The 26,248-nt window shown below is 46.5% G+C and overlaps 1 protein-coding gene across 4 annotated transcripts in view; it reads right to left on the minus strand.

Annotated features, from left to right (window-relative positions):
- Window positions 1–26,248, minus strand: part of Vgll4 (vestigial like family member 4) — a 101,934-nt gene that overhangs the window by 27,777 nt on the left and 47,909 nt on the right. For all 4 annotated transcript variants that reach the window (XM_051203766.1, XM_051203769.1, XM_051203770.1 and 1 more), the window contains one exon: window positions 1,471–1,660. In XM_051203766.1, the coding sequence (XP_051059723.1) occupies window positions 1,471–1,660 (190 nt within the window). The remainder of the gene's footprint in view (window positions 1–1,470; window positions 1,661–26,248) is intronic.

The following is a 26,248-nucleotide window of genomic DNA, read 5'->3' on the forward strand; positions in this document are numbered from 1 at the left end:
CGAGAAAGAAAGAATCAAAGGTCTCTTATTTGGGTCTGGGGAAATTGGATGGAAGAGAATAAGAGCCTCTGGTAATACAAAAATGGACACCAGACATCTCAGCAATGAGCAGCCATCTGAGCCCCTCCCCTGCAGTGAGTGAGAGAGGGCGCTGTTTCGCACAAGCCTCAGCTGCCGGCCGGATTCCTGAGTGTAGCAAATTCCAGGCTCCAGACTGCAGGCTCAGCCTCTGACTAACACTACAGTGATTTATTTGAGGATAAATACCTCTGTCAGTGTCTCATGACTGAACACAACAGACCAGGCAGATTGGCATGCATGGAATGTGAGGACGAGGGTTGAGGCAGCAGAGACCAGGGCTGTCTCCAGCTGCAGACCGCTGGCCACAGGAGGAGCCTGTGCTGCACCTGCTGCAGTACCACTGCGCCCTGTCTGTGGAGCAATTCCAGTGATTACAAACCACTCATTTGCACCCGGGGACACGGACCGACTACACAACTGCTACAGCCCAGACATCCAGGGCTCACCAAGTCCTGCAAATGCAAAATGGCATTCACTGCCTTAGCCAGGGATAGACAGACTATGGCACAGATTCAGAGAACTTCAGCTTAAGCCCATTCATGTTGAAATGGGCTTAAAGATGGGCTGGAGAGATCGCTCAGCAATTAAGAGAACTGGCTGCTCTTCCAAAGGATCCAGGTTCAATTACCAGTACCCATATGGTAGCTCATAACTGTCTGAAACTACAATTCCAATGAATCTGGCACCTCCATACTGACATACATTCGGGAAAAATACCAATGCACATAAAAATAAATAAAATCTTAAAAAGAAATAAAGTTTTAAAAAATACAGAAAGAAAATGAAGGGCAGAGAGGACACTTGGGCATGCCAATCAATTTAATCAAGGATCAGAATTACAGTCACTTGACACTAAGACAGGCTCTCTTACCTTTGGCTCCAGGTTAATTCCAGCTGTGACCAGCCACAGACACAAAGGAGTGTTCCATAGGGCACAGTACTGGATGGACAAACACAGACACACACGCACACATGCACACACGCACACACACATGCATGCACGTGTATGCAGGCATACACATAACAGCCTTCATATGTACTCACTATCATTTGTTGGTTGTGTAAAGACAGACACCCACTATCAATTTGCATAATGGCCAGCAGAGTGCACCAAGCCAGTCTTTCCAGACCAGACCCACAGGAGGTCTTAAGGGATGCTGGCCTCCAAGAGGGAGAGGTTGTAGGAGTTGAAAGGAAGTAAGATTTCATCTCTGGACCAACTGTTACTAGTCAACTTGACACCTTCCTGGCATATAAACACCACCTATCTTCTATAAATAATGTCCTCTAGCAATAACTCATGAAATCATAAAGACAATATGGGCAGAAAGGTAAAAGGAAATACAGCCTGGCCCAGAGCAAGCATGAGCCCAAAGGGGCAAAACTTACAGGTGGGGGCTGAAGATACGGCTCATCTTGGAGACGTGATCATTTTCACAGTCCAGGTCCTTGTCCCCGGGTTCCATGCTGAATTTCCTCTTGCTGGGGCTGATGGGAGGGGGGCCTGTGCGGTGACTGCTGAGAGCAGAAGCCACCGGAAGGGTCTGCATTCTGGGTTCTCCCCTGAGAGCAGCTTCACCTACGCAAAGAGAATGGGGATGTTATTATCAGCAAGAAAAGCACCCCACTGTGGCCTCCATGGTCCCCTAGCTCCCTGGCCCCTGCCCAGCCCCTTGCAAAACTTCTCTCTGGGGAAAGTTTTGGCAATACAGCAGGCAGCCTGCCATCCTCAGAACATGGTCTGGGCATGTGGCCACTGCCAAGCAGGGGACATTTGACATTTGCCAGCACTAACTCTTTAGGGTAGAGTTTAAATTGAAAAGTTGCTATAAACAGCCGAGAGGGGAAAACTGATTGTGAGCAATCCCCAAAGGGAAGTTAAAACTCAGAAGACCCTTTGATTCTCAGGAATTCAACCTTATACCTTTAAGAAAGTGCATAAAACCACTGCTGACAGGCTAACTTTGCTGTTTTTATTACATTTTAAAAACGTGTGTGTGTGTGTGTGTGTGTGTGTGTGTGTGTGTGTGTGTGTGTACCCACAATGCCCATGGAGGCCAGAACAGGTTGTTGAATCCCCTGGAGTTAGCGTTATAGGCAGTTGAGAGCTGCTAAACATGAGTGCTGAGAACTGAACCCAGGACCTCTGGAAGAGCAGCAAGTGCTCTTAACCACCGAGCTGCCTCTCTGTCCCCAAGCAGCAACTCTCAAAATGTGTTTCACAGCTAGGTGCTCACAAGGGGTCTCTGCCAAAGATCTGCTTTGACAGATCTGATTTTCTGGGCTGTTGTCAAGGGTTGAGAGATATATTTGTGCCTGGTTGTGAATCAAGACAATCAGGGCCTTTTAAATATTAAGGGTTTTGTATCTTCTCAAATTTATAACAAGAGTTATAATTACTTCAAGTGGGCGGGCTAACTTTCACACAGAGAAACCCTTCTGTTGGGCAGTACACATTGGCTTCTGGGGCTGACCAATCTTATTTCCACTGGTCACAATTAAGACTCCTATTAGCATGAAGTCAACTTCATCTGAGGTGCTGTGGTATCCAAGAAAAGCTACCTTTGTGACCACTCTCTTCCTTTCAGATCATCACTAATGTGTGGCAGTCAAACAGGCGTCACAGGCGACAAATGCGATTTTGTTAGGGGGAAGGAGGGAGAGGGAAAGGCCTTCTGAGTACCCACCAGGAAAAACAAAAACTCTGCCAGTTTAGAAAACAAGATATAAACTTGCAAATATACAGTGACCTGTAATACACCCCTGGCAGGATTTCTTGTAAGGCTTCTGGCCACAGGGCAAACTGGAACTTTCCATATTGCACAGAGTAGCTAGCTCAACATGGACTCTTGGACCGGCCTGCCACTCTCATAGACTCTGGCTGATCTGGGTAGGCTTCAGTTTCCTTTCCGCTAACCTTTGGTGTCAGAAATCAGTGTTAAGCAATGTCCCTCCTCGGACCTTGAGAAGATGCACGCTTCCTTCCCTCCCTAGTCTCTTGCTTCTTCCCCAACCTTGTTTCTTCCTCTACAGAGCAAAGATGCCTTTTTAAGACTCCAGTGAGCAGAGGAAGAGCCCCATGAAACCCCAGGAACTCACCACCCCTGCAAACCAACCTACACAAAACAGTCTACACTGTCCACGCTCTGTGCCCAGTGTTTCCCAACACCCCTGGCAGGGGCCAAGGAGTGGGGAGGACACAGGCTCAGCATGGACCCCAGAGTTTCAGAAGCCATTTCATCAGCGGCCTGCTGGGGCAACAGACATTGCTATGGAAACAATCACCACAGCAACAAGTTCCAAGGGGTCCAAAAAAGGAGCAGTCATTCAGGGCAGCAGCTATGGGGAGGACCAGCCTCAGGACAGAAGCCACCCAGAGGCCCCATCATTGGGAAGTCACCTACAGAGAGGCCAGTCACCCAGTGGCTACACAGCATACGCTTGGTAGAGAAAGCACTTGGCTCCAGGCCCTGAGGCTGTGGCAGCCTTTAAAGGACGTGTGTTTGATCCATTTCAAGTTCACACAGGAATGAGCTTCAGAGGCTGCCACAGAGGATTTTCCAGGGATGGAGTTGGGACTAAGGACCCTGAAGGAACCAGAGTCCCCTGCAGCACTGGGGACCTCGTGAGCACCGCTGCAATCTCACTACATAGATGAGGTAACACATGACCAGGGAAGCGAATTGAATGGCTTGCTCAGGTGAGCTGCAGACAGGAAGCAAGTCTTCTGCTAATCAGACCAACACCTCCCTAACTCCAAGCTGAAGGGCAACAATCCTCAATGGTGACCGGAACTGGCCAGTGACACCTTTCTGCTCATCTTTTGGTTCATTTTCCCCCCAACCTAGGGGAAGCTGTCCAATGCTTATATTTTACAGCCCAGTTGCTATATTCTTGCTTGTGGCAGAGGAAGGTTTGAGTGATTTCAGCAGGTGCTGGAGGCAGAGCACCTGCCTACGACATATGAGCACTCACTATTCCTGAAGAAAAACTCCAGCCACACACAAATGCTATCTACATAGCTGCTACTTCCACTCATGGCAGCAGCAGCAGCAGCCCTAAAACATCGTCCCCCAGTTAAAGATCAACAAGATTTTCTTTTGGCCCAGGGTTTCACAAGTATGAGCATATATTTATTTTAAGGAAGAAATTAATAGAAAGGAAAGGGCTGAAGGCCAAGCACTGCCTTAGGACACACAAGGCCCTGGGGCATCTTCCCTAGCACGGCATGCACAAACACACATGGGCAGGGGAGGAGAAAGACACAGCTGTATCATGAGCAGTCCCATCAAAGTCATGTTGGGACGTGTGGCCAGGAGAACAGTGCACAGCCTCATCTGAGACCCTGTACCTGAGGGACCTGAAACTCCACTCTCTGGACACAGTGACAATGGCTGCTGCTTTCTCGCCTTTTTCAGTCAACAAAACACAGAACTTGAACTTTCAAAACAGCAGTGTGTATTTGCTGGCTTAGAGGGGAGGGTCTCACCGTGTGGCCCAGGCTGGCCTCCAACTCCTCTTCTTCCTGCCATAGCCTCAACTGGTGGGCTACTACCGCCAGCTGTGCTAGCTTTCAACAACAGCCCTCCAGCTTGCCCCACAGTTTACTGCCCTCCTTCCCTCCCCCACAGCCCTTCCACACGTTTGAACCTAAAGTCAAAACATCAAACCACACCTCCCCACACCAGCCACTTGGCTGCTGTCTCCGGTCTGACCACAGCCATGGTGAGCAGGCTGATGTCACTGTCTCAGTGGGAGGGAAGGCACCCCAGTGCAAGATCTGCCCTTAGACATTGCACAACTCTCTCACAGGCCCAGGGCCATGGGAGGTGGGAGTCCAGGCAGTGGAGGCACATTTATTTTCTTTTAAATAATGCATCTCCATCGCGCGGATGGACAGCTGCGGGGAAGGTGCAGAGAAATCGGCCTCTTTTCAACAGCTCAGCTGTGGCTGCCCTGTTCACTTTTTTTGTTTTTTGGAAAGAAGGGGCTGTTGGGCAACTCGGTGAGCAGGCCCACGCCAGCAGAGATAAAACGATGTGACACGCTGTCTACCACAGCACAAGTCTGGCCCACACTTCTACTGTTCAGTTACCAAGCACTTGTCCTGCAACCTCCACTTGTAACAAAAAGCACCATTCATACTGCTGCTTAGAAGCGAGGCTCCCAGTGCTCGGAGCCAGATCTCAGAACCAGGAGGCTGAACACAGCCAAGCAGAGCCTGCCCAGCCAGCCAGGCCAGTGTGGCTATGCCCTGAGCAGGCCTCAGTTGCTGAGCTACACTGAGACTGGCAAAAACTACCAACTGTGTGGCCTTAGCTAACAACAGAGAAAGGTCATTAGCAGGGCCACAGGGGAGGGCCTGGTGGCCTGGCTGAGCTGAGGGCAGCCTATGGCACTGAGGCCACTTTCAGACAAGGACCACCCAGGTCAGGAGGAACAAAATGGGCAGCTGTGAAGAGGGCAGATGAGCCCCCTTCCCGTGGCACCAGGAAAAGCACAGAGATGCACACTGTACCCCAAACCCAGATGCACAGAGCCCAAGAAGCATGGAACCATAAGAGCTCTGAGGACTCTAGTGGCTGAACCCTAGACTTCTCAGCCCTGGCTGTCTGCAGATGGAAGAAGGGGGGCAGCGTTCAGACTCCATTCAGAAGTTAGTAAAAGAGGAACTCAAGTGTGACCTGGTCCCACAGAGTATTGCTGGTCCAGTTAATGCCCACAGTTTTACCCTGTTTTAAGTATCTAAAACTCCACAGAGGATAAAAGACAACAGTGTTTGTTTTTGTTTAATCTCAACAAGGCAAAGGAGAGATGGCATTGTGGTTAAGAGCACTTCCTGTTCTTCCAGAGTTCAGTTCTCAACACCTATGTTGGGTAGCTCACAACCATCTATAACTTCAAGCCCAAGAGATAAGATGCCCTCTTCTGGCCTCTGCAGGCACTGCATGTACATGGAATATACTACACCGACACACACACACACACACACACACCATCAAAAATCTTTAAAAAAGAAAAAAAAGTACCAGTAAATGAGACTTATAGTTCTCAGCAGCTATTGCACTAAACACAGAGAAGAAAGGCTAATTTTAATATCAAAAGCTACTAAAATACTCTGAATATAAAGCTACTACACTCAGACACTGCCATTAGCTGAAGCAACAAATCCATTCTGTGTAGAACTATCTGCAGTCCCTGGAGTGACAGTAAAGACTTTACCCTCTCCTTTATACCAGTGACTCCAGAAGTGCATAATGGTGTAATTTGGGTGGGACTGCCACCAACAGGCTAGCTCTTAATGTCCTACCTGTTACTGTATCACAAAGGTAAGTCCCTCATGTAACAGCAGCATGAAGAGGCTGTAGGAAAGGCCACCTAGGGCAAAACTTGCTTGCTGTCTAAGACTGGCTTTGCACATCCACACTGGTAACATATTACTGATAAGGAGGAGGAAGGGAACTAAGGAAGAAAACTATCTGCAGAAGGTTCTGGAGTCAGACTCCATTTCCCAATGTTTACAAAGTGCTATTGAATGAGTATAAGCAGCAAAGCCTTGCTCAGACCTCTTCTCCATAAGAGCCAGCTTCTGAGGGCCAGGATGTACCATGGTCAGGTGGAGGAAATGCTATGGCCTTCTCTAATTGTCAGTGTTTTCTTGAAATGCCACAGAGCTGCTCAGCAAGCACTTCCACCACACACACGGGCCTAGCTAGCATCTGAGGTGGTTACGGGTCCCAGGAGGATGGCAACTTGAAGTCCATCATTGACCACTGGAGGAAAACAGAGAATCTTGGGAACAGAAAGACTGGAAACCCAAATTTTCTTTCCTCCAATGTCCTAGGATGGGGCAGTGACCCACCAAATAGGATCTAACCTGAGTATCACTGCACAGGTGGGTCAGGCTGCCTCTGAGGCATTGGACTTCTCCTTCATCCTGGCCCAGAGACAAGGACGTGCACAAAAGTAGACTGTGGAATGGAGAAGTGTGGTCACAGTGATCACTCCATCCCTTGGGCCTCCCTTTCTTCATTTCCCATGAGAATCTGAAAACTCGGAAAAAGCTTCCCTGCCCAAAATAGGTAGACTGCCATGCTGTTAGCTGACACAGTCCCACTGAGGACAAGGACATGGCACCAAGTAACCCACTGACAATAATTTCCTGCTCTGTTGGCTGCTTCTTCCAACTAACAGAAAAGGCCAGGGACACTATGACCAGAAGCAGGGCTCAATGCTTGAAATGATCTCCAAAGCCAGTGGTGTGACCTGGAGGCAGCTTTCTGGAAATTCTCCACACTTGGGACAAAGACAATGTAAACCTACAGAGGCCCAGAAACACACAAAGCAACCAAGATGAGGTTTGTCTCCCAAGGTTCACAGGTTGAAAGATTGGCCCCTAGTATGAGAATGCTGAGAGGTGTGACCTTTTGCAAGCAAAGCCTAAAGGGATCTCCACAAATCAGTGGCGAACATGCCTTCAGAAGGGACTCAGGGATCCCAAAATCTCTCTGGAGTCCTATTCAGTGATGTCACCTCCCCTCTCATATCCAATCCCACCAATGCTAGGCTCTTTCCCTCCCCCCAGGCCCCCACAGTATCCTTTACAGCTTCATTGCTACACTTACAACACACGCACACACATATAAAAGTCTAGTATGCCATATGATTTTTCTGAATGAGTTACTTCACTTTACAGTCACTCCCAGACCTATCCATGTCTGCAAATTTCATTTCATTCTATAGCTGAATAGAATTCTACCATGCGCATGCCCCACATGTCCTGTATCTATTCATTTATCGATGGACATCTAGGCCCGCTCCATTGTCCTGGCCACTGTGACTAGAGCAGCAATGAACATCAATATGTAACGGTCTCTATGATGGGGACTTAAAGTCCTCTGGGAAAATGCCCAGGGGCAGTATGACTGAGTCATATAGCAGTTCTAGTTTCAACTTTTAGGGAAAGCTCTACATTGATTTGCATAGTGGTAGCCACAGTTGTACTCTCGCCAGCATTGAATACAGTTCCTCCCCAGTATTTGTTGTCATTTGTTTTCTTGGTTTTAGCCATCCTGACTAAGATGAGATGAAATCTCAGAGTTCTAATTCACATTTCTCACAGTGTCCAAGATGCTTAAACATGTTTATTTGTGATTCTCTTTTTAAAAAGCTATCTGTGTCCAATTCCCTCCCTCCCCCCGTTTATTAAATGGAGTTTTGGGGGTTTGATGGCAACTCTTTATATATTCTAGATACGAATCCCTTGCCTGGCATACAGCGGGCAAATAGGTTCCCCCCCATTCTGTCAGCTGCCCCTTTTCTCTGCTGACCTCTGCCTTTTGCTATGCGGAAGCCAATTAAACACAACCCCACCTGTCAATCTTCAGGGTTATTTCCCAGGCTCCAGCTCATCTTGTCTAAATTTTAAAATGTTTTCCCCTAGAAATAACTGCATGGTTTCTGAAAGTGTCCTGGAATTAGTCCTACGCCACTAAATTCATCACTACTTCATCAAAAACAGCCTAAAAATGTCAGTGACATTCTCCTGCACACCCATGGCACCATTACCACCCAAGCACAGCCCACTGACGCCACTCACAGCCATTTCACATGCAAAGGTCCCCGGTCAACTGCTCCTTTGGGGTGGCACAGTCGCACACTGCTCAACACAGCTGTCACATCCTTTTAATCTCTCCTCATTTAAGAAGTTTTCCTCCTCTTCTCCCCTCCCCCTCTTCCTTTATGACAAGGAACATTTTGCTGGTCTGATCACCTCCTCATGATTAGGTTCCAGTTAAACACCTCTGTCAAGAACTCCCCAGAGGTGACACCGAGCACTCCCAACTGTGCTGCATCAGAGGCACCAGCCACAAGCTCATCCCACACTAGGGATCAGAGCTGGCCATGTGGTAAGGGTGGTACCCTCAGACTGCTCCATTACTAAAAACAAAGATTGCCCTTAAATAAACCAAGGTTTTCTCTTTCGTACTGAGAGCAGGGGACTATGCCCTTGTCGGTATTGATCCTCCAATGTATGCCAATGTATGTGTCATACGTGTTCTGTGGCAATGCAAGAGGCTGTACCTAAACCACATGAGGCAGCACTCCTGGATACTACCCAGTGCAAGTCTGCTCAGGATGTGACATACAAGACAGCAAAAGGGAAACACACTGTGCGCCCTCCACCCTCTCTAGCCATGTACCACAACGAACCAAGTGTGGATCTAAAGTATTTGTTAGAAACCGTGGCTACTGAATATGCACAGGGTTTATTCACATCAGGACTGCAAACAAAACACCTGGCCAGCCACTCTCGCAGCACTGTAGTGGTACGTACTGCCATCTGGGACTGATTCCATCCAGGGAGTCCTAAAAACTGCTCTCCTGTGGACTCGGAGAGACAATGACCCAGCACAAGCTGGGGCTCCGTTATACTGCCTGGAATACAGCAAGTGATCATGACCGTCTGCTGAGTGTGTGGTCCACAGAGTTCAGGCAAATGAGTGATGGATACTGATCTCACCCTCCCCATCCTTGCCCTCAATCCTGGACGCAAGTGTTCCAGAAAGTTTTTGTATGTTTTTGGTTTTTTGAGACAGGGTTTCTCTGTTTGAAAGTCCTAGCTGTCCTGGAGTTAACTCTGTATACCAGGTTGACCTCAAACTCACAAGAGATTCCCCCTGCCTCTGCCTCAGCCCCTCATTTTCTTTCTATAAACCGAACAGACCTGGTTTCCATGTCAAGGGCTGTGTAAAGACTTCCCAATGAACTATAATGGCTCTTGCCTGTTATCTCAGCACTTAGGAACTGAGGCAAAAGGATTACTGCAGTTTGCAGTCAGCCTGGATCACAGGTAAGGGCAATGCCAGTCCAAGCCACACAACAAGGTCCTATGTCTTGAATAAAAATTTAAAGATAATTTAAAAAATAAGAGTACACCTGCTATCTGGATAAAGCATTAAAATGTTTAATGAAAATCTTTATGAGGGGAAGACAACTAATTCCATGCAAGAATAAAAATAAATATTTATTTTCTATTAAGAATTAGGGGGCTGTATGTAAAGGCAGCTGCCAGGAAGGAGCCCGACAGCTTAAGTTTGATCCTCAGATCCCACATAAAGGTGGAAGGCTCTCAAGAACTAACTCCAAAAATGTCCTCTGATCTTCACACACATGCAATGGCATGCATATATCCCCCATGTCTTACATACATACATACACAATAAGGAGTAAAACTTGAAATAAAGTAATTGTACAGTAGTGAGACGCCTCAAGTGGGTAAAGTTGCTTGCTATCCAGCAACGCAACCCTGACTGCCCAAGATCAATCCCTGGAACAAATACAAAAGCTGAGGAAGAGAAAAGATTCTACACACATGCATGCACGTGTGCGTGCACACACACACACACATACACACCATACACAATTAAAATATAATGGTGCAGAGCACAAGCAAAAATCACATGAAGTTGTAATTTGATGACTCGGTGCCGGGGGTGAATGTGGGCTTCACACATGCTGTATTTGTGAGCTACTTTTTGATAGGATACAGATTATTCCCAATAATTTAATATTAATTCAAAGTTTGCAATCATAAACTTTTATGCAAAAGATACGTCTCATGGAAGAGAATTTTATATAAGCCATATCCTGTAACAATGGGCAATTCAATGATAAACTAAAGAGTCTATCATTGGAAAAGAAACACTGAGCATGGCGTGCACTTCCAGACACAATCTCCCCCGGCGTGCAGATAAGCTTTCCATGAAGACATAAAGATTGGGGTGGGGACTGGCAACTGCGACTTAAAACTGGGGACTGGGGGATGGGGGAGGATGCAGTTGGCTCTTGGTTTCTCTCCATCATCCACACTCAGGGCTCTTTTTCAGTTTACACTAGCGGCAAGCACACGCTATCACTGAGAGGCCAGGAAGGGCCAGCTCCCCTTCCGTATATTTGCTTAAGATATGAAGGTTAAGTAGTCATTGTGCTCATAAAAGCCGGGCACTTTCAGGCCTTTTTAAGGTCTCTGCTTACCTCCAAGTGACTAAGCCTGAAGCCAAAGACAGAAGAAAACTGGGCTGATCAAAGGCTGGGCTGTCATTAAGTGAAAATGAGGGAAGATGAAAGGCTGGCGGCCACTTCAAAGGTCCAGAAATGAGCCCTGAGCACACAGCAGAGGGCTGGAGTACAAGCGCTGCTGCAGCTTAATGGACTGGATGACATTCCTGCAGCCACACATCTGCACACTGGCCACACAAAACACAAGTGTACGGGCAAGCCTAGATTCCTGTGTTTTCTGCCTGGAAGGGAGAAGGCGGCAAGCACTACTTCCATCCAGCAAATTTTTCTTAAAACAAAACAAAAGACTGAGATTCAAGGACAGTTTGAAGAAGCTGGCATGTCAGAGGGTGCTCACGATTTCACCTCAGCAGTTTTCTATAGGCCTCGCGGTGTGTAGCTCAAGCCATGTCAACTCTGGGAGTTAAGTCTTCATTCCCAGCAGTCTGATGAGAGCTGGAAGGTTGGAGTGCTGCCCTCTCCTGTAACTGGCCCTCAGCTTTTACACTAGAGCTGACACAGAGCCACTGCATGAGAAAATTGAGCTGGATGAGGGTTACAGATACCTCCCACCCACCCAGCCATGCCCCCCGCCCTCCCCCCAGCATCTCAGCCCCAAGGAGCTGCAGATACAGAAGTGTGATGGACCCTTAAGTCCTCACACGCTCTCATCCCTAAAACAGACTCCCTGGATTGACTTTAATACTCAGACTATCTTAACTGCAGTTCTGAACACCCCAATGGCTTCCCAGGAGATTGACAGGGACTAAGGGGAAGATAAGGCCCATACTGAGGATGCAAAGAGAGGAAGTAGCCCACTGTGCCTGGAATGAAGACTCAATCACTGAAGCATCCAAAAGTGACTCTTAGAGACTTGATACATGCATATTTATTTCATGAGTCTTGTCAGGCAAGCACTATTGGTCCACCCACTTGTGATGAGGCAGATCTATTGCCAGAACCAAAGTGGTTCAACAACATACCCAAGGTCACACATCCTGGATTAAGGAAATCCTGGAATGTCACCTAGGCCTGACTCAGAAGACCACATCTGCAATATTTGTGCCCCTCAGAGGGGTCACTGGTAGGTGAGCAGGAGTTTTCCAGGAACACATCCTGCAAGCCAAAGGGTGCAGACAACCATACCTTGTATGTAAAACCTTTGCTTGCTATGTGCCTCCCTCCTCTTGCTTCCAATCAAACTTGCCATCGTGAAAACTCTCTCCCATTCCCACTTAAGAGCTGCCATTTAGCTGGGCATGTCTTTAATACCAGCACTTGGGAGGCAGAAGCAGGAGGATCTCAGTGAGCTCAAGGCCAGCCTGGTCTACAAAGTGAATGTGGTCTACAAAGTGTGTGTCCCTCCAGCCAGGGATACACAGTGACGATGTCTCAACACACATATCCCCAAAAGGGCGCCTTACATACTGAGCCTCAATCAAGAGCAACTACAGAGAGCCAGTAAGAATGTCTGAGCCTGGTGTGACACTCATACGCTTCTGTGGCCATCTGTGACTCTGCCCTGTTGGCAGACTCCATCTGTAAGTTCACCTTTCTTTCCTCGTCCCCAGCCCACAACTAGCCCCATGTGTGCCAGCACACACACACACACACCATGCATGCTCTATACATATCTCAATGCTCAACATGTATGATGACAATCTTTCTCACTGAAACAGCCAATACTGTTGGCGAAATAAGCAACAATGCCAGACCATCTACTTCTTGATAATAGGATAACAGCACAGAGATCAGCTAAGTAAGAATGCCCTGAGCTGGGAATGACCTGCCATCATCAATAAAGTTGCTCACTGAGATGCCATTACTTAGTCAAACACTGTAGCATACACAGACACATACACACAAAACAGTCCAATACTTACCAAAGTTGCTTTAAAGAGAATCATATACCCGTTAAGGGAGCCAATGTAATGTGTCTTATGTATCCTTAGAGTTGTGCAATAACTAACATCATCTGGTTTTAGATCTTATTACACTTTGCATATGAGTGTTCTGCCTGTGCACGTTACACATGCATGCAGTACTCACAATAGCCAGAAGAGGGCATTGGATCCACTGGAACTATATAGATGGTTGTGAGTTACTATGTTGAGTGCTGGGAACTAAATCCAGGTCCCTCTGCAAGAGCAGCTAGCACTCTGAACCACTGCCTGAGCCATCTCTCCAGCCCTATATGGCTGTGTCCTTGAGTGCTCAGATACATACATACATACATACATACATACATACATACATACATACATACCAGTCTCTTTCACAGACAACATCTGTAAAAACATTCTCCCATCCTGCAAGCTACTTTTTCCTTTGTTACTAGTTATGCAGTCTTTACCTTAGAAACAAAGGACTTCCCCATTATCCTCCTGCCCTGCTTCTTGAGAGGCTAGCTCAGTGGCCATTTCTAAATTCCCACTACCTGATATTTGGGCGGTAAAACTTTGGATAATTAATGAAACAGACCTCCCCCATAAACACTGTCAGCCACCTTCCCAAAGCAGTCCTTCCTGGCAATGCTATACCCCAGTGTCACTGAGTGCAGAAGCTGCATATGTTCAGCCAGCTTTTCCTTAAAGCCTCCCAGACAATGCTTATTGAAACAGTTCCCCTGCTACAATGTTCCTAAATTGTTGCAGCCGTGACATGAGGTCAATGGGAATTAGACTAATGAAGAAATAAGGCAAAAATGAAATGTTCTGATTTGGGATGCTCTAGGGCCTATTAGCATCTGGCAAATTAAATGGATGAGTGGTTTGCAGCCACAGGCTCAGCCATGATATGAGTTCTCTGGGCTTCTAGTCTCTCTATGCTATTAACAAAGGTCAGGCTGGTTGTCCATCTCTCTTCAGTCATGCTTTCTAGGAACAATGGCAGCATCCATAGAATCCTCCAGCCCAAGCCCCACCCTGTTGGATACAGACACACACAATGGTGGGCTGCACCTGAGGACTCTTGTATTCTCCTTTATCGTTGGAACTGTCAGCTTGCTACGACCACTGTGCTTATGCACATGCATTTCAGCAGATAATCTCAGATGGCCAACACATCAACCCTTGCTCACTGCACATCCACTGTATGGATCTCAACAGTGGCCATAAGCGGAGAGGAGTAACCCACCTATATGCAACCCCACTACCACATACACTCCATATGGATACATTCCCTCACCAAGATGCCTGATCCTCTCCTGGGTTCATCATGTCACAGAACTGTCAAGTGGATGAGATGGAGACAGTCAAGAACCTGCCTCTACAGTCCAAAGTAAGCTTTCTGTAAAGCCACAATAGTTCGTGGTAAATTCTAACCAATCCCAGGTATTTTCTGCCTTTTTCCTTACAAAGCTTCTCTTCCTTGCTTAGTGTAATGCTTTCCCAGGACCATCAGCAGAACCACCCTATAAGCTGGAGCTAGATGCATATTTCTAGGCCTGACCCTAGTTCCAGTTAGATATATTCTAGGGACATCAAAAATCTGCGGTCAAGACCCTTCCAGGAGAGCCTGGCAGACCCATGCCATCTCCACTTTCAAACTGATTAATATTGGGACTGATCCCATCTGTATCTAACCTTCCAAACTGCCGAGGAGACACCTCAAGTAGCACTGGCAGAAGTGATGATGTGGTATTTGATGCTTCAAAGGGTGGGATCCAGGCCTCTTATTATCTCATTAAACTGTAGCCCAACTCCTCTGTGGAGGTCACATGACAGTCACCTGCATCAGACATTATCATTGGTGTTTTTAAAATGCTTGTTCTTAGCTGGGTGCAGTGGCGCACGCCTTTAACCTCAGCACTCAGGAGGCAGAGGCAGGAGGATCTCGTGTGAGTCTGGTCTACAGAGTGAGTTCCAGGACAGAAGAGCTTCGGCAACATAGAGAAACCCTGTCTCCAAAAAAAGTTTGCCTCTTATAAATAGACTTTAGGTTAGATGATGGTTTTACCAATGTACACTTGGTGTTTTCAAAACATATGGAATATATCTCCGCCTTAAATTAGACCAAAAAAAAAAAAAAATCATGGAACCAAAAATGTCACAGATACCAGCAAAAAAAAAAAAAACCCACAGGGTTACTTTACTGCTTCTGGAACCATAACACTTTCCTACATAAGTTATTGTCATGGCCACAATGGTAGCTGAACGTGAAACATGAGCAAAGCATTTTCAACCCCAAGAAAGAAACTGTACAAAAATAAATACATCATATACCATAAACATACACACACACCATCACCATCACCACCAGACAAAACAAAATGCCTACTCACATGGGTGGAAGGTTCTTAAATTCTCCTTACATAAAAGAAAACAGACTGGATTTGTTACTCATCTGCTGCTCTGCTAAAACACTGACCAAGACAACTTAGAGAAGAAAGAGTTAATTTGGTCTTCTAGTTCCAGAGGGTTAGAGTCCATCATGGCAGCAAGCAACGAGGTAGAAGCAGGAAACTCAAGTTTAAACACAACTGCAAACATAATGTGAAGAGGAAAAAAACAGCAAGTGGAGTGAGGCTTTTACTCACAAAGCCCAAGTCCAGTGACACATTTCCCCCAGCATGGCTATACCACCTAAACCTCTCCCCAAAGTGCCACCAACTGGAACCAAATGTCCAAATGCCCAAGCCTATGGGGGACATTGTCATTCAAACCATCACAGAGATCTAGCACAGAGGGGATTTTTCAGAGCCTTTAAAACAAATAGGCATTTAAAGATGCCATTTACTCTGTGCATTCTAAGCACCACTTGTGGGATCTGAGCTAACAGTTATCCCATTCTTCAACAGGGCCAGAGGAGCATCCATCCTGCAGAAAATCGCTTACAGACAGACAGACAAACAGACAGACATGTATGCAGGGGAATCATCCGCCCCCATGAAGAAAGGTGAAGAGCAAGCTGTTGACGCTCTGGTCAACTCTTCTGCATGACATGCAAGGGAATGACCAAAGCCAAACAGAATGAAGACAAAGCAAAAAGGATAGCTGTGGTCCCAGGGTAACAAACAACACAGATGTGTCCGCCCTCTGGCTGAAGGGATCTATGACCTCACTCTTCTGCATGACAGCTTAGAGTCTGCCTTGCACATGGGACTATGCACATGGTTCTGGTAAAGAGAACACACAAAGGTAAAGATTCATATCAACTTATCTTCCTACACCGCCACCACCCTGCCTTCTCTACCCAGTTAGCCTTGAACTCCTGATCCTCCTGCCTCGATCTATGGGGTGCTGGGATTAGAGGCATGGACAACCCTCAAGAAACTTATACGTTAAGATGCTGTGATATGGAGGAGGCAAATTTAGCAATGAAAGTGGATCTAATCAAATGACAGTTGCCACTGCTTAGTCAACTTTAGTGTGACTTGACTCCTCCTCTTTCCAAAGAAAACTGTCACTAGCTGTAAGATATTTCAGATAGCACTTGTGGGACTGGCCACAGAACTATCTAGAAAAAGAAAGCCGCATAATTTTATAAGGATGCTTCGATGAGCTGTTCCTGGAGAGCAGAAAGTGCTGGGGTGGGGGGGTTGAGGGGTACAGAAAGACAGAGAGATTTCCTGTTTCCTAGTTATTGGTATTGTTTAAACAAACAAACAACAACAAATACTCCAGGCTGGAAGGAAAACTCAACCCCAGAGCTCTGGGCAAACAGACTGATGAGGGAAAAGTCACTACCAGAACACTGTGACCCCAGGACACTGCGACTCCAGATCAGTGTGACCCCGGGCTCATTGTGCCACATCAGTGTCTGTCTGGCTTCTGCTCATTTACAGGCTTGGATTTGCCATGTGGAAAAACAGACTCACCTCTGACAACATACAAATCAAAGCCTCTGCTGCCCTGAAATCAGGCAGAAACACACTCTGCTAGCCTCCACCACCAGCAGCAGCCAAAAAGATCGCCAAGGAGAGTGTCCCTCCTCATATGGCACCAACAATCCGTTTTGATTGGTGTTCTTGTCAGATCAGATTATACAATAGCAATGAGAAATACCTCAACACTGTCCAACTCCTGGGAGCTAAGTTTAAAGGACTCAAGAGCAGATTAAGATTCAGAGAGAGAGAGAAAAAAAAAAAGATTCAGCGAGAGAGGGTACCCACAATGGTGCCATCTCCATGGAAAACACTGGGGCAGCTCCTTAAAAGTTTTCATACCCAGCAACCAAACAGTCCCACTTGTAAGTACTGATCCAAAACAAATGAGCACAGAGACGTTTAAGAGCATTGGCTGTTCTTGCAGGGGACCCAGGTTCAGCTCTTAGCACCCACTTAACAACCATGCGTAACTCCAATTCTGAGGATCCAATGGCCTCTTCTGGACTCAGAAGGCACTATACACACAAGATGCAGGCAAAACACTTGTACCCATAAAATAAATCTTTAAAAAAAGAAGACATGAACACGCACATTCACAGAAAGCTGTGCTGCCACAAAAGCATGTAATAACACCAAGCTACACCTAAAATGGGTACAAAAGAACATTATGTGCTTGGGACAGTCTGCCATAATAAGACACACCCAGAGCAACAGTATTCTTTACAGGTGATTTGACAGATGAAACAACCTGAGTTGTCCACCCACGTCAGAACACAGAAGTTCACAAACAGAAGGGGCCGTAACATGACAGAACAGCATCTGAGCATCCAACAACATGGATGAACCTTATCTTATGCCTCCATGCTGTCCAAGAAGCTGATCCAAATGTGTGCTGAGATGGGACTGACTTTGTGACACCCTGTGGCAAGTATGAGCAGCCTCAAAGAAGCATCACACAGCTTTTGGGCACAAGGTCCTGGATAAGACAGACTTTTACTATGTAGCCCAGGCTGGCCTGAAGAGTTCTCATCCTCCTGCCTCAGCCTCAGATGACAGTGTGAGATACCACATCAAGCCTAAAAGACCCTTTACCTAGACTTGGTACTCAACCAAGATAAATGTGTACAAGCTGTCCAAGTAAATAAACAAATTAAAAACAGAAGGTAGTTTAGAGATGCTAGGGCCAACCACTCATGACCAAAACCCAGGTCACCCTGACTTCCCCAAATGCTGAACCTAAACAAAACCCTCAGATGACTGACCAGAACAAAGCAGCCGCACACAATCTACATCAACTCAAGGGCCAAGGACTCCCTCCACCACTTGGCACCAACATGCCATGAAATCAGACTCAGCCATCTTTTGTTTTGAGGTCTTCCAGTTCACAAATGGTTCTTTCTTAGGCACAACAAACTCAAAATTCTAACTTGATGGGCCAATGAGATGGTTCAGTGGAAAAGGTAATAGATAACCAAGTCTGATTACCCAGGCTCAAACCCCAGGACTCACAAGGTGGAAGGAGAAAACTCAATCCACAAAGTCGCCCTCCCCAGGCTATGGCATGTATACCCATGTACATACATGCATACAAAATAAAAATGCCACTAAGTTCATTTTGCGTTGACAAACTCCTTGGGGGAGGGCATGGGGCCTGCCCTGGCGTGTGGTTGATAAACCCAGTGACATGCCATTGAAGAAAACTAATTTTCCCTTTGCCAGTGGGTATCAATTGTAGGTAGCTTCTTATTTAGGGGTGGAACCCCATCTGGCTTGAACCTCTGCAGTCTTGTGCACACAGGCTTTCTCTGTGAGTTCATGTGTGCATCAACTATATCCCTAGCACACAAAACAGTGCCTGGCACAGAACTGAGCAGAAGCGATCCCCCCTCATACCCACATATACACACCAAATATGCATGCATTACAAATAGTTTTCTAAAAAATGCGTAGTAAGGGGTTAGGGATTTGGCTGAGTAGGAGAGAGCTTGCCTAGCAAGTGCAAAGCCCTGGGTTGAGTGCTCAGCTCTTGAGGGGGATGGATGCTAGTAAGAATGGAAGAACATGGGTAAATGAAAGTGCTGCCAACAATGAAATTAAAATCAGCCCTGACTCTGGGATGGTGTAGCCATATAATGGAAGACGAGAAGAACTGTTCAAAAGCTGCATTCACGGCCCCCTTAACTTACCAGAGGAAAAAACATGGATGCTGCCTAAGTGGGTCATGGGTAGTGCAAACAACTGCTCGGCAGCTCACATCTGCATGAAAATATTCAATCCGAGAGTTTGTTCTATTAAAGTCAAAGCATTAGCCAAGAGGAATTAACAGGCCACTATTTTCATGTGAAACAGACATAAAATGAAAATTAAGAACAATGCACATGGATAATACTTTTTCATTCATAACTTCTTTAGCAGACGCATGGAGACTATGATGGCTATTCTTGGTTTTCAACTTGACTACATCTGGAATTAGCTAAAAACCGAAATGGCTGGGCACACCTGTAAGGGATTTTTTTTTCTTAATTAAATAAATCATTTGAAGTGGGAAGACTCATTTCTAATCCCCATCTTTGAGGTAGGAAGATCCACCTTCAATCCAGATCTTTTGAGGTGGGAAGGTTTACCTTGAATCTGGGCCACACCTTCCGCTGGAAGCTTACACAAAGAGCATGGAAGAAGGAAGCTTGCTCTCTTTCTCTCTGCTTGCTGTCACTCTCCCTACCAAGTTCATTCCTTCACTGGCATTAGAGCATACTTCTTGGGAATTCAAGAGTATACTGAAGACCAGATGAGACAGCCAGCCTCTCAAACTGAGCAACTACAGGATTCTTGAACCATCTGTTGGTAGATAGCTATTGTTGGACTAGCTGGATCACAGCTTGTAAGCCATTCGAATAAACTTGATTGATTGACTGATTGATTGATTGATTGATAGACGGACTGCTATTGCTGAAAACAATGCCTCCTTCCTGCCCCGGCAAAGCTGAGAACTGTTTGGATACTACCTCTATCTAAACTCTTCCTGTTTCCTAAAGGCCCTGCTTCTCGGCCCACAGGAAGCTGTGGCTGCAACAAAGTTGACATGTGACATGTCAACTTCAAGGCACCTGCCGCTCAATATAAAACCAGTCTCCCCGCTCAGGCATCACAAGCGCCACCCAACTGTACTCTCCAAAAACGATGCAAGATGGTCTGGACAGTCTTTAAAAGGTGGTGGGGAATGTGAATGAAATACTAGCTGTGGAAAACTTCCAACTGGAGCATCAAGAGCTATTTAACAACTAGTGAATGAACAGGAGGGCGGTGTCAATCCCACAGCTGAGGCGGCCTTCTCTGTTGCAGCCTGGCCGCCCATGGAAAAGACAGCAACACTTCACGACTGTTCAACCACTCCTCAAGATTTCATTAAAACACAGAGCTCAGGGTTACAGCATGTGCTGTGCATGTGTGAGGGCCCTGGGCTCCACCCCCAGCATATTCCACAACCCCCAAAAGATGGCATACAGAATAATTCCAATTACATGGAGCTAGAACAGCAAAACAAGACAAAACAAAGTTCATTTGCTAGGGCGGGAGATAGGGATCAGCAGCACTTACTGCTTTTAGAGAGTCCCATCAGTTCCCAGCACCCACATGGCAACTCACATGCCCTGTGACTCCAGTTCATCTAAACAATCTCTGCCCCCCACCCCCCCCCCCCACACACACAGAGGCATAGTGAGGCACTCCTTTTAATTACAGCATTCTGGAGGAAGACGCCAGCCTGGTTTACATAGTGGGACCCAGGCCAGCCAGGGATACATAGACTGTCAAAAAATAAGTAAGCAAATAAAATAGATTTTCTACATTTTTGTTTTGTTTTTTTGAGACTGGGTTTCTCTGTGTATCCCTAGCTGTCCCAGAATTCACTCTAGACCAGGCTGGCCTCAAACTCAGAGATCCCCTCCCCTCACCCCTGCCCATTTATTTATTATGTATACAGTGTTCTGCCTGCATGTATGCCTGCACATCAGAAGAGAGGGCACCAGATCTCATTACAGATGATTGTGATGGTTGCTGGGAATTGAACTCAGGACCTCCGGAAGAGCAGCCAGTGCTCTTAACCTCTGAACTATTTCTCCAGCCAAGACTTTAAATTTTTAAAAGGTTAACACAGTAAAGTGAACTAGCAGAAAAAAAGAATACTCCAAACTTCTAGAACACGGGTGGACAGACAGCTCAGCAGGAAAGGCGCTTGCCACACAAGCCTGCATACCTGGTACCCACGTAAAGATGGAGGAGAAAACTGACTTCACCATGTGCAAGGCACACACAACCCCTTAGCCCACATCATACACATGATTTAAAAACAAAAACAAAACACTTGGGGCTCAGAGATGGTTAAGCCTAGGAGTGCTTACAGGGGATGGCAGTTTGTTTCCCAGAACACAAATGGGCACTCAAAATTGTTTGTATCCCAGCCCCAAGGGACCTGACAGCCTCTATTGGTCTCCTCAGACACCTGCATGTGTGTGGTGCACATACCCACAAGTGTATATTAGAAAACTTAAGTCTTTTTAAAAAAATAAGTAAGTACATAAATAAACTTAGAGAACATGAAACATCCACTTGGGAAGTAAGAGGCAGACCAAGAATGTGCAGAGGAATGATGGTGCAAATAGGAGAGAAACCATTTCAAAAATAAATAAAGCACCTGTGGTGGGGGTGGGGGTGGGGAATGTGTTTGCTTTTATAGGAGGACAACTACCGCATGACTTCATTTCCAAATAAGAAAGGGAGGGGGGGTCTGCTTCATACTTACACTGCTGAGCGAGGCTAAAAAATAATTACCATGAGCTAAATATACAAATAGCATTAAACATAAACTGTCATTAAATAAACATTAAATACAGAGATGAAGCAGATACAGCGGGAACGTTCCCTGAGAAGACTTTTTTATAGATTCTGTATACAAGTGAAGGGCTAAGTCTGGATCTAATTTCCCTATGACAAAACACAGTTTTCTCCAGCATTCTGGCAGAGAAGCAGAGCTGGACTGCGCTGAGAGGCCCTGAACACCCCACAGGGACCCCACCCCTTCTTCTCTTTCACTTATTTGGGAAGGGGGCAGTGTCCAGGGCTCAGTGTGGGTGGAGGTCAGAGTCAGTTTTTTGGGAGTCAATTCTTTCCTCCCACCATGTGGGTCCCAGAGACAGAAATCAGGTCACCAAGGAGCTTGGCTGTAATTACCTTTACCCACGGAGCAATCTCCCTGGCCCAGAGATTTCTTTATATCTATACAGCACAAGTTTAAAAACTTGCTTCACAGCAATGAACCCGTACACCTTAGGAACACAAGGCAAAAGAAGGCTGACTTCTAACAAGCCAAAGGCTGGCTTCCAGAGATAACAGCCCAAGTCAAACAATCCTTACAGAAGGGGATTGAGAATAATGGGCGTGGAGCTGGAAGGAAGGAGGCTCTAATCACACCTTCCGGGCACAAGCTGTAATTAGCAGAAACATAAGCACCTCACCTGGGCTTCTAGATCAACACACACACACACAGACACACACACACACACACACACACACACCTGTAAGGTACTAAAATTGAATGACTTTCCACAGTAAAATGGTTACAGATACACCACCAAAGACTACATCCAGACCAAGACCATGTCACTTGGTCTATGTGTCAGCTGGAGCCAACCCTGGGACTTGTAGCCTGGCTCTTGTGGCCTTTTCTCCCAAAAGCATTGGAGGTTCCAAAGCTTCCCAAAGCCTCTGAACTCCTCAGACAAAGAACAATAAAGCCAGGCCTCTGTCAACCTGTTGCTGGTAGACTGGCAAGAAACAAAAGAGCCCCGTGCCCAGACTTGCAGGGCCTCACTCACTCTGCTGGGCAGCCCAAGTGTATGTTCTCTTCTGGTCCTGGAAAATGGATCTGAATGCAGCCTGCAGTGAACAAGTGGCAACTTTGTCCTAAAGCAACAGTTCTAAGCCCTGAGTGAGAACCCCTCCATGCTCCCCTCTGAAGCTTTGAGCCCATCACAATATGCCATTTACCCTCACTTTCTCCCAAGACAAATCACACTATTAAATTAAAAGGAGAGAATTCTTCTACCAAACTGCACACTAATGGCTCTTAACCCATAATTGAAGAATCACTAACAGCATTTTACAGCCACAGCCAACCATGGGAATTTATTAGGACCTAACTTTTCAGAACTGGGTAATTCTGTAAATACAGCTGTCAGCCACCCTGAATACCCCCACACTCTTTTCTGCTTCCTGGAGGGCTCACTCTCGGGGATCTCACCTCTAGAAAGTCTTCTCTTCCTCCTCCAATCTCATTCCATATTCTATAGTGGCAGGGAGAGAAAGTTCTAGAAAGTAGGTCACCTGCAGCTAGCATCACTACTCTTCCTTGAACATCAGACAGCCTTGGAACCTGGACCAGCTGGCATCAGGACAGTGCCCTGCAAGCTGGGATGTGAGCCACCCTACCCCAACCCCAGCATGCATAGTCCTAAGGATGCGAGCAGAGATTAGACGAACAGTAACCATGGAAATAAGAGGTCCAGAGAAGACAGAAATTCCCTGGGCTCCAATCTTACCTCAGCCCTGCAACAAATCCCCAAATTCACCTGAACAAAGAAAACTCTGGGCCTCCATTTCCTTAGCCAAAATAAGGTGAAGGTCTTAGATGATGTCTGAGAACCTTCTTGCCTCTGTGGTGGTGAGTTAATAATAGAAAACAACAGTCTATAATTAACACAGAGCCACCAGGGGAAGGCCTGCAGACTTTTTCGGATGAGTCCAGCTTCACCATAAACCATGTCCTGGAGCCCCAGAGGGCATGAGCATGCCTTGGAGTTGTGGCAATCACCAAGGCAGCCACCCTGTCTTCATGAGGCTTGTGGCCATTCAGTAGGGTGAGTTAAAACAGGAAACGGTAAGAGGGCTGGCTGGGGTCGGCCAGTTTTATGGAGACAGGCAATATTGAACTTCCTTAAGACAATGGGACCAACCAAAAGAATGAGGCAGGATGAAGTGGTTAGCTCTTGGGCATGGTGGTTAAGAGGCCATGAAGCTCCTGAGCCTAATCAACAACACAAGCAATTTTACTAAGTCATTTGTCATTAGTGTACAAACCGGTTCTCACAAGTTAATTTTCTGTCTGAACATCTCTGCTCCCCAGAGCCTACACTGGCCTTTCAATGCTCTTTGTAGGTGGCTATGAGGGTAGGTACAGGATGCAGTTACCAGAAAAGGAGTGACCTCAGCCATTTAGAACAGGTCTGGGCTATCGTGGGGCTCAGTAGGAGAAGGTAGAATTTAGCAGAAGATAATGTAGGTTCCTACTCAAGACCTCAAAGAGGGAGGACAAGCTAGAGTGGATTCGAAAGTAAGATCCAAGAGTCCTTGTGAGCTGCAGGGTAAGTGACTGACCCATCTTCATGGGAGCTACTGAGAGAAGGAAGATGGCGAGAACACCAATCACCCAACACACCGAAGTGTGGAGAAGCAACCTGGGCAAGCAAAGTGCCCCCACCTGCACCTTCACTTCTAAAGCCAACAAGGCAAACACTTGAGTTTGTCTCCCCCCCTCCCATCCACTCATGTTCCACATAACTGCCCTGGCCACTCTGGAGGGCCGATATGTGCAGTGCAAACTGTCGCAATGCACTTCATTTAAACTGGACCAGCTTTTCTTTTGGGTTTGTTTGTTTCTTTGTTTGTGTGAGACAGGGTCTCACTATGTAGCCCTGTCTTGGAACTGTCTTGGAACTCAGTAAGCAGAGCGGACTGGCCTCGAACTCACGGAGATCCACCTGCCTCTGTCTGCCTTCTCAGTTCTGGGATTGCAGGTGTGCGCCACCAGGTCCACCTCTGAATTCCACGTACAATTTATACCCATCCTCCACACGGCCCTGGCAGTTGAGACCAGATGTGTGTGGTGTTTACAGTGAGGAAACCAGGGCACGTAAACAACCGGCTCCAAACGACACTCTGGTTTTGCTGTACTTTTCTTCATTTCCTGTGTATTTATTTTGGTGTTAGAATAATATTACCTTTCATAATAAGGAAAACGGGAGCAGATGTTTAAACTAAACAGACGATAGCCTATGATCCCACACATCCACTCAGCTCTCAAAATCAAAGTCTGTTCTTCCAAACAGTGAAGGAAACAAGACAACTAACTGCTGGCATATGCACGCCCACCTGGGGGAGCTGCTAAACTTCCTCCCTAGACACAGGAACAGCCCCGGCCCCAGTGTCCTGGCAGCTTCAGGGCTCCTCGCCGTTTTATTTTTTAAATATCAGATTACTTGTTGACAAAGAAATCACATTAAAAAGTTCTCATCTTTTGTTGGGGTTGGAGGTTTGGATTTTTTTTTTTTTTTTAAAGACAATACATGAATCCCACCAGAAACCGCTTCTGAAAATCCAGCCTTTGAGATGAGGGAGTCTAGTTTCCTTACATATAGAGGAAACTTGTCAAAGTAAAGTTGTATCTTATTTTAAAACAAAAAACAACAGCAACAAAAATGAAAACACTTCAAATACAAGATTCTTAACCATAGAGTTAATTTTAAGACAAGCTTGAAAGAGAAAGGGTGTTTTCAACTGCTTTAAGAAACAGATCTGAAACTTTTACACAAAAACACAACTGACTCTGCTCCCGGCTTTAACTTCTGTCCAAGAAAAAGCAAATGCCCACTGAGTTTACCATGGGAGGAAACACAGCACCCAAGCCCCCAGCAGGAAGATGTGCCCTGATTCCTACATGCTTTTACCAGGAAAGACTCCCTGGCAGCCCCCACTCTCTCCCTGCCCTGCAGTCCCAAAGCTCAACCAGGCCATTACCCTGAACTCAAATGGCACGTAGGTAAAATTTCAGAAGATGGAACTGGGGTTTTCTCATCTTCCCCACTCCAGGGGGGTATCTGGGGGGGGGCACTTTGCACTTTTCTTTAGCCTATTGGCAACAGAGTTGTGTAATCGCCAGGGCCGGGGTTGGAGGGAGCCTGTCTCACTGTCACAGGAAATGGGGCGGCAGACAAAGAGCCGGCCTGGGCTCCCTGACACCAGGCCTTGCCAGCCCCACAAACTCCACAGGGAAAAAAAAGAAAGAAAAAACCCTCAATGTCTGAGACAACGGCCCCAGAAAACAAAAACTCATTGTGGCTTTTTGGTTGCTCCTCCACCACACAAAATCCAGAGCAAGAGTACACACAATACTATACACCGTGATGTTTAAAAATGTGTCTCAGAGCCCCTCCCCTCTGCTCTAAC

This window comes from Phodopus roborovskii, unplaced genomic scaffold, assembly GCF_943737965.1.
Source record: "Phodopus roborovskii unplaced genomic scaffold, PHOROB, whole genome shotgun sequence".
Classification (NCBI taxonomy): Eukaryota; Metazoa; Chordata; class Mammalia; order Rodentia; family Cricetidae; genus Phodopus; species Phodopus roborovskii.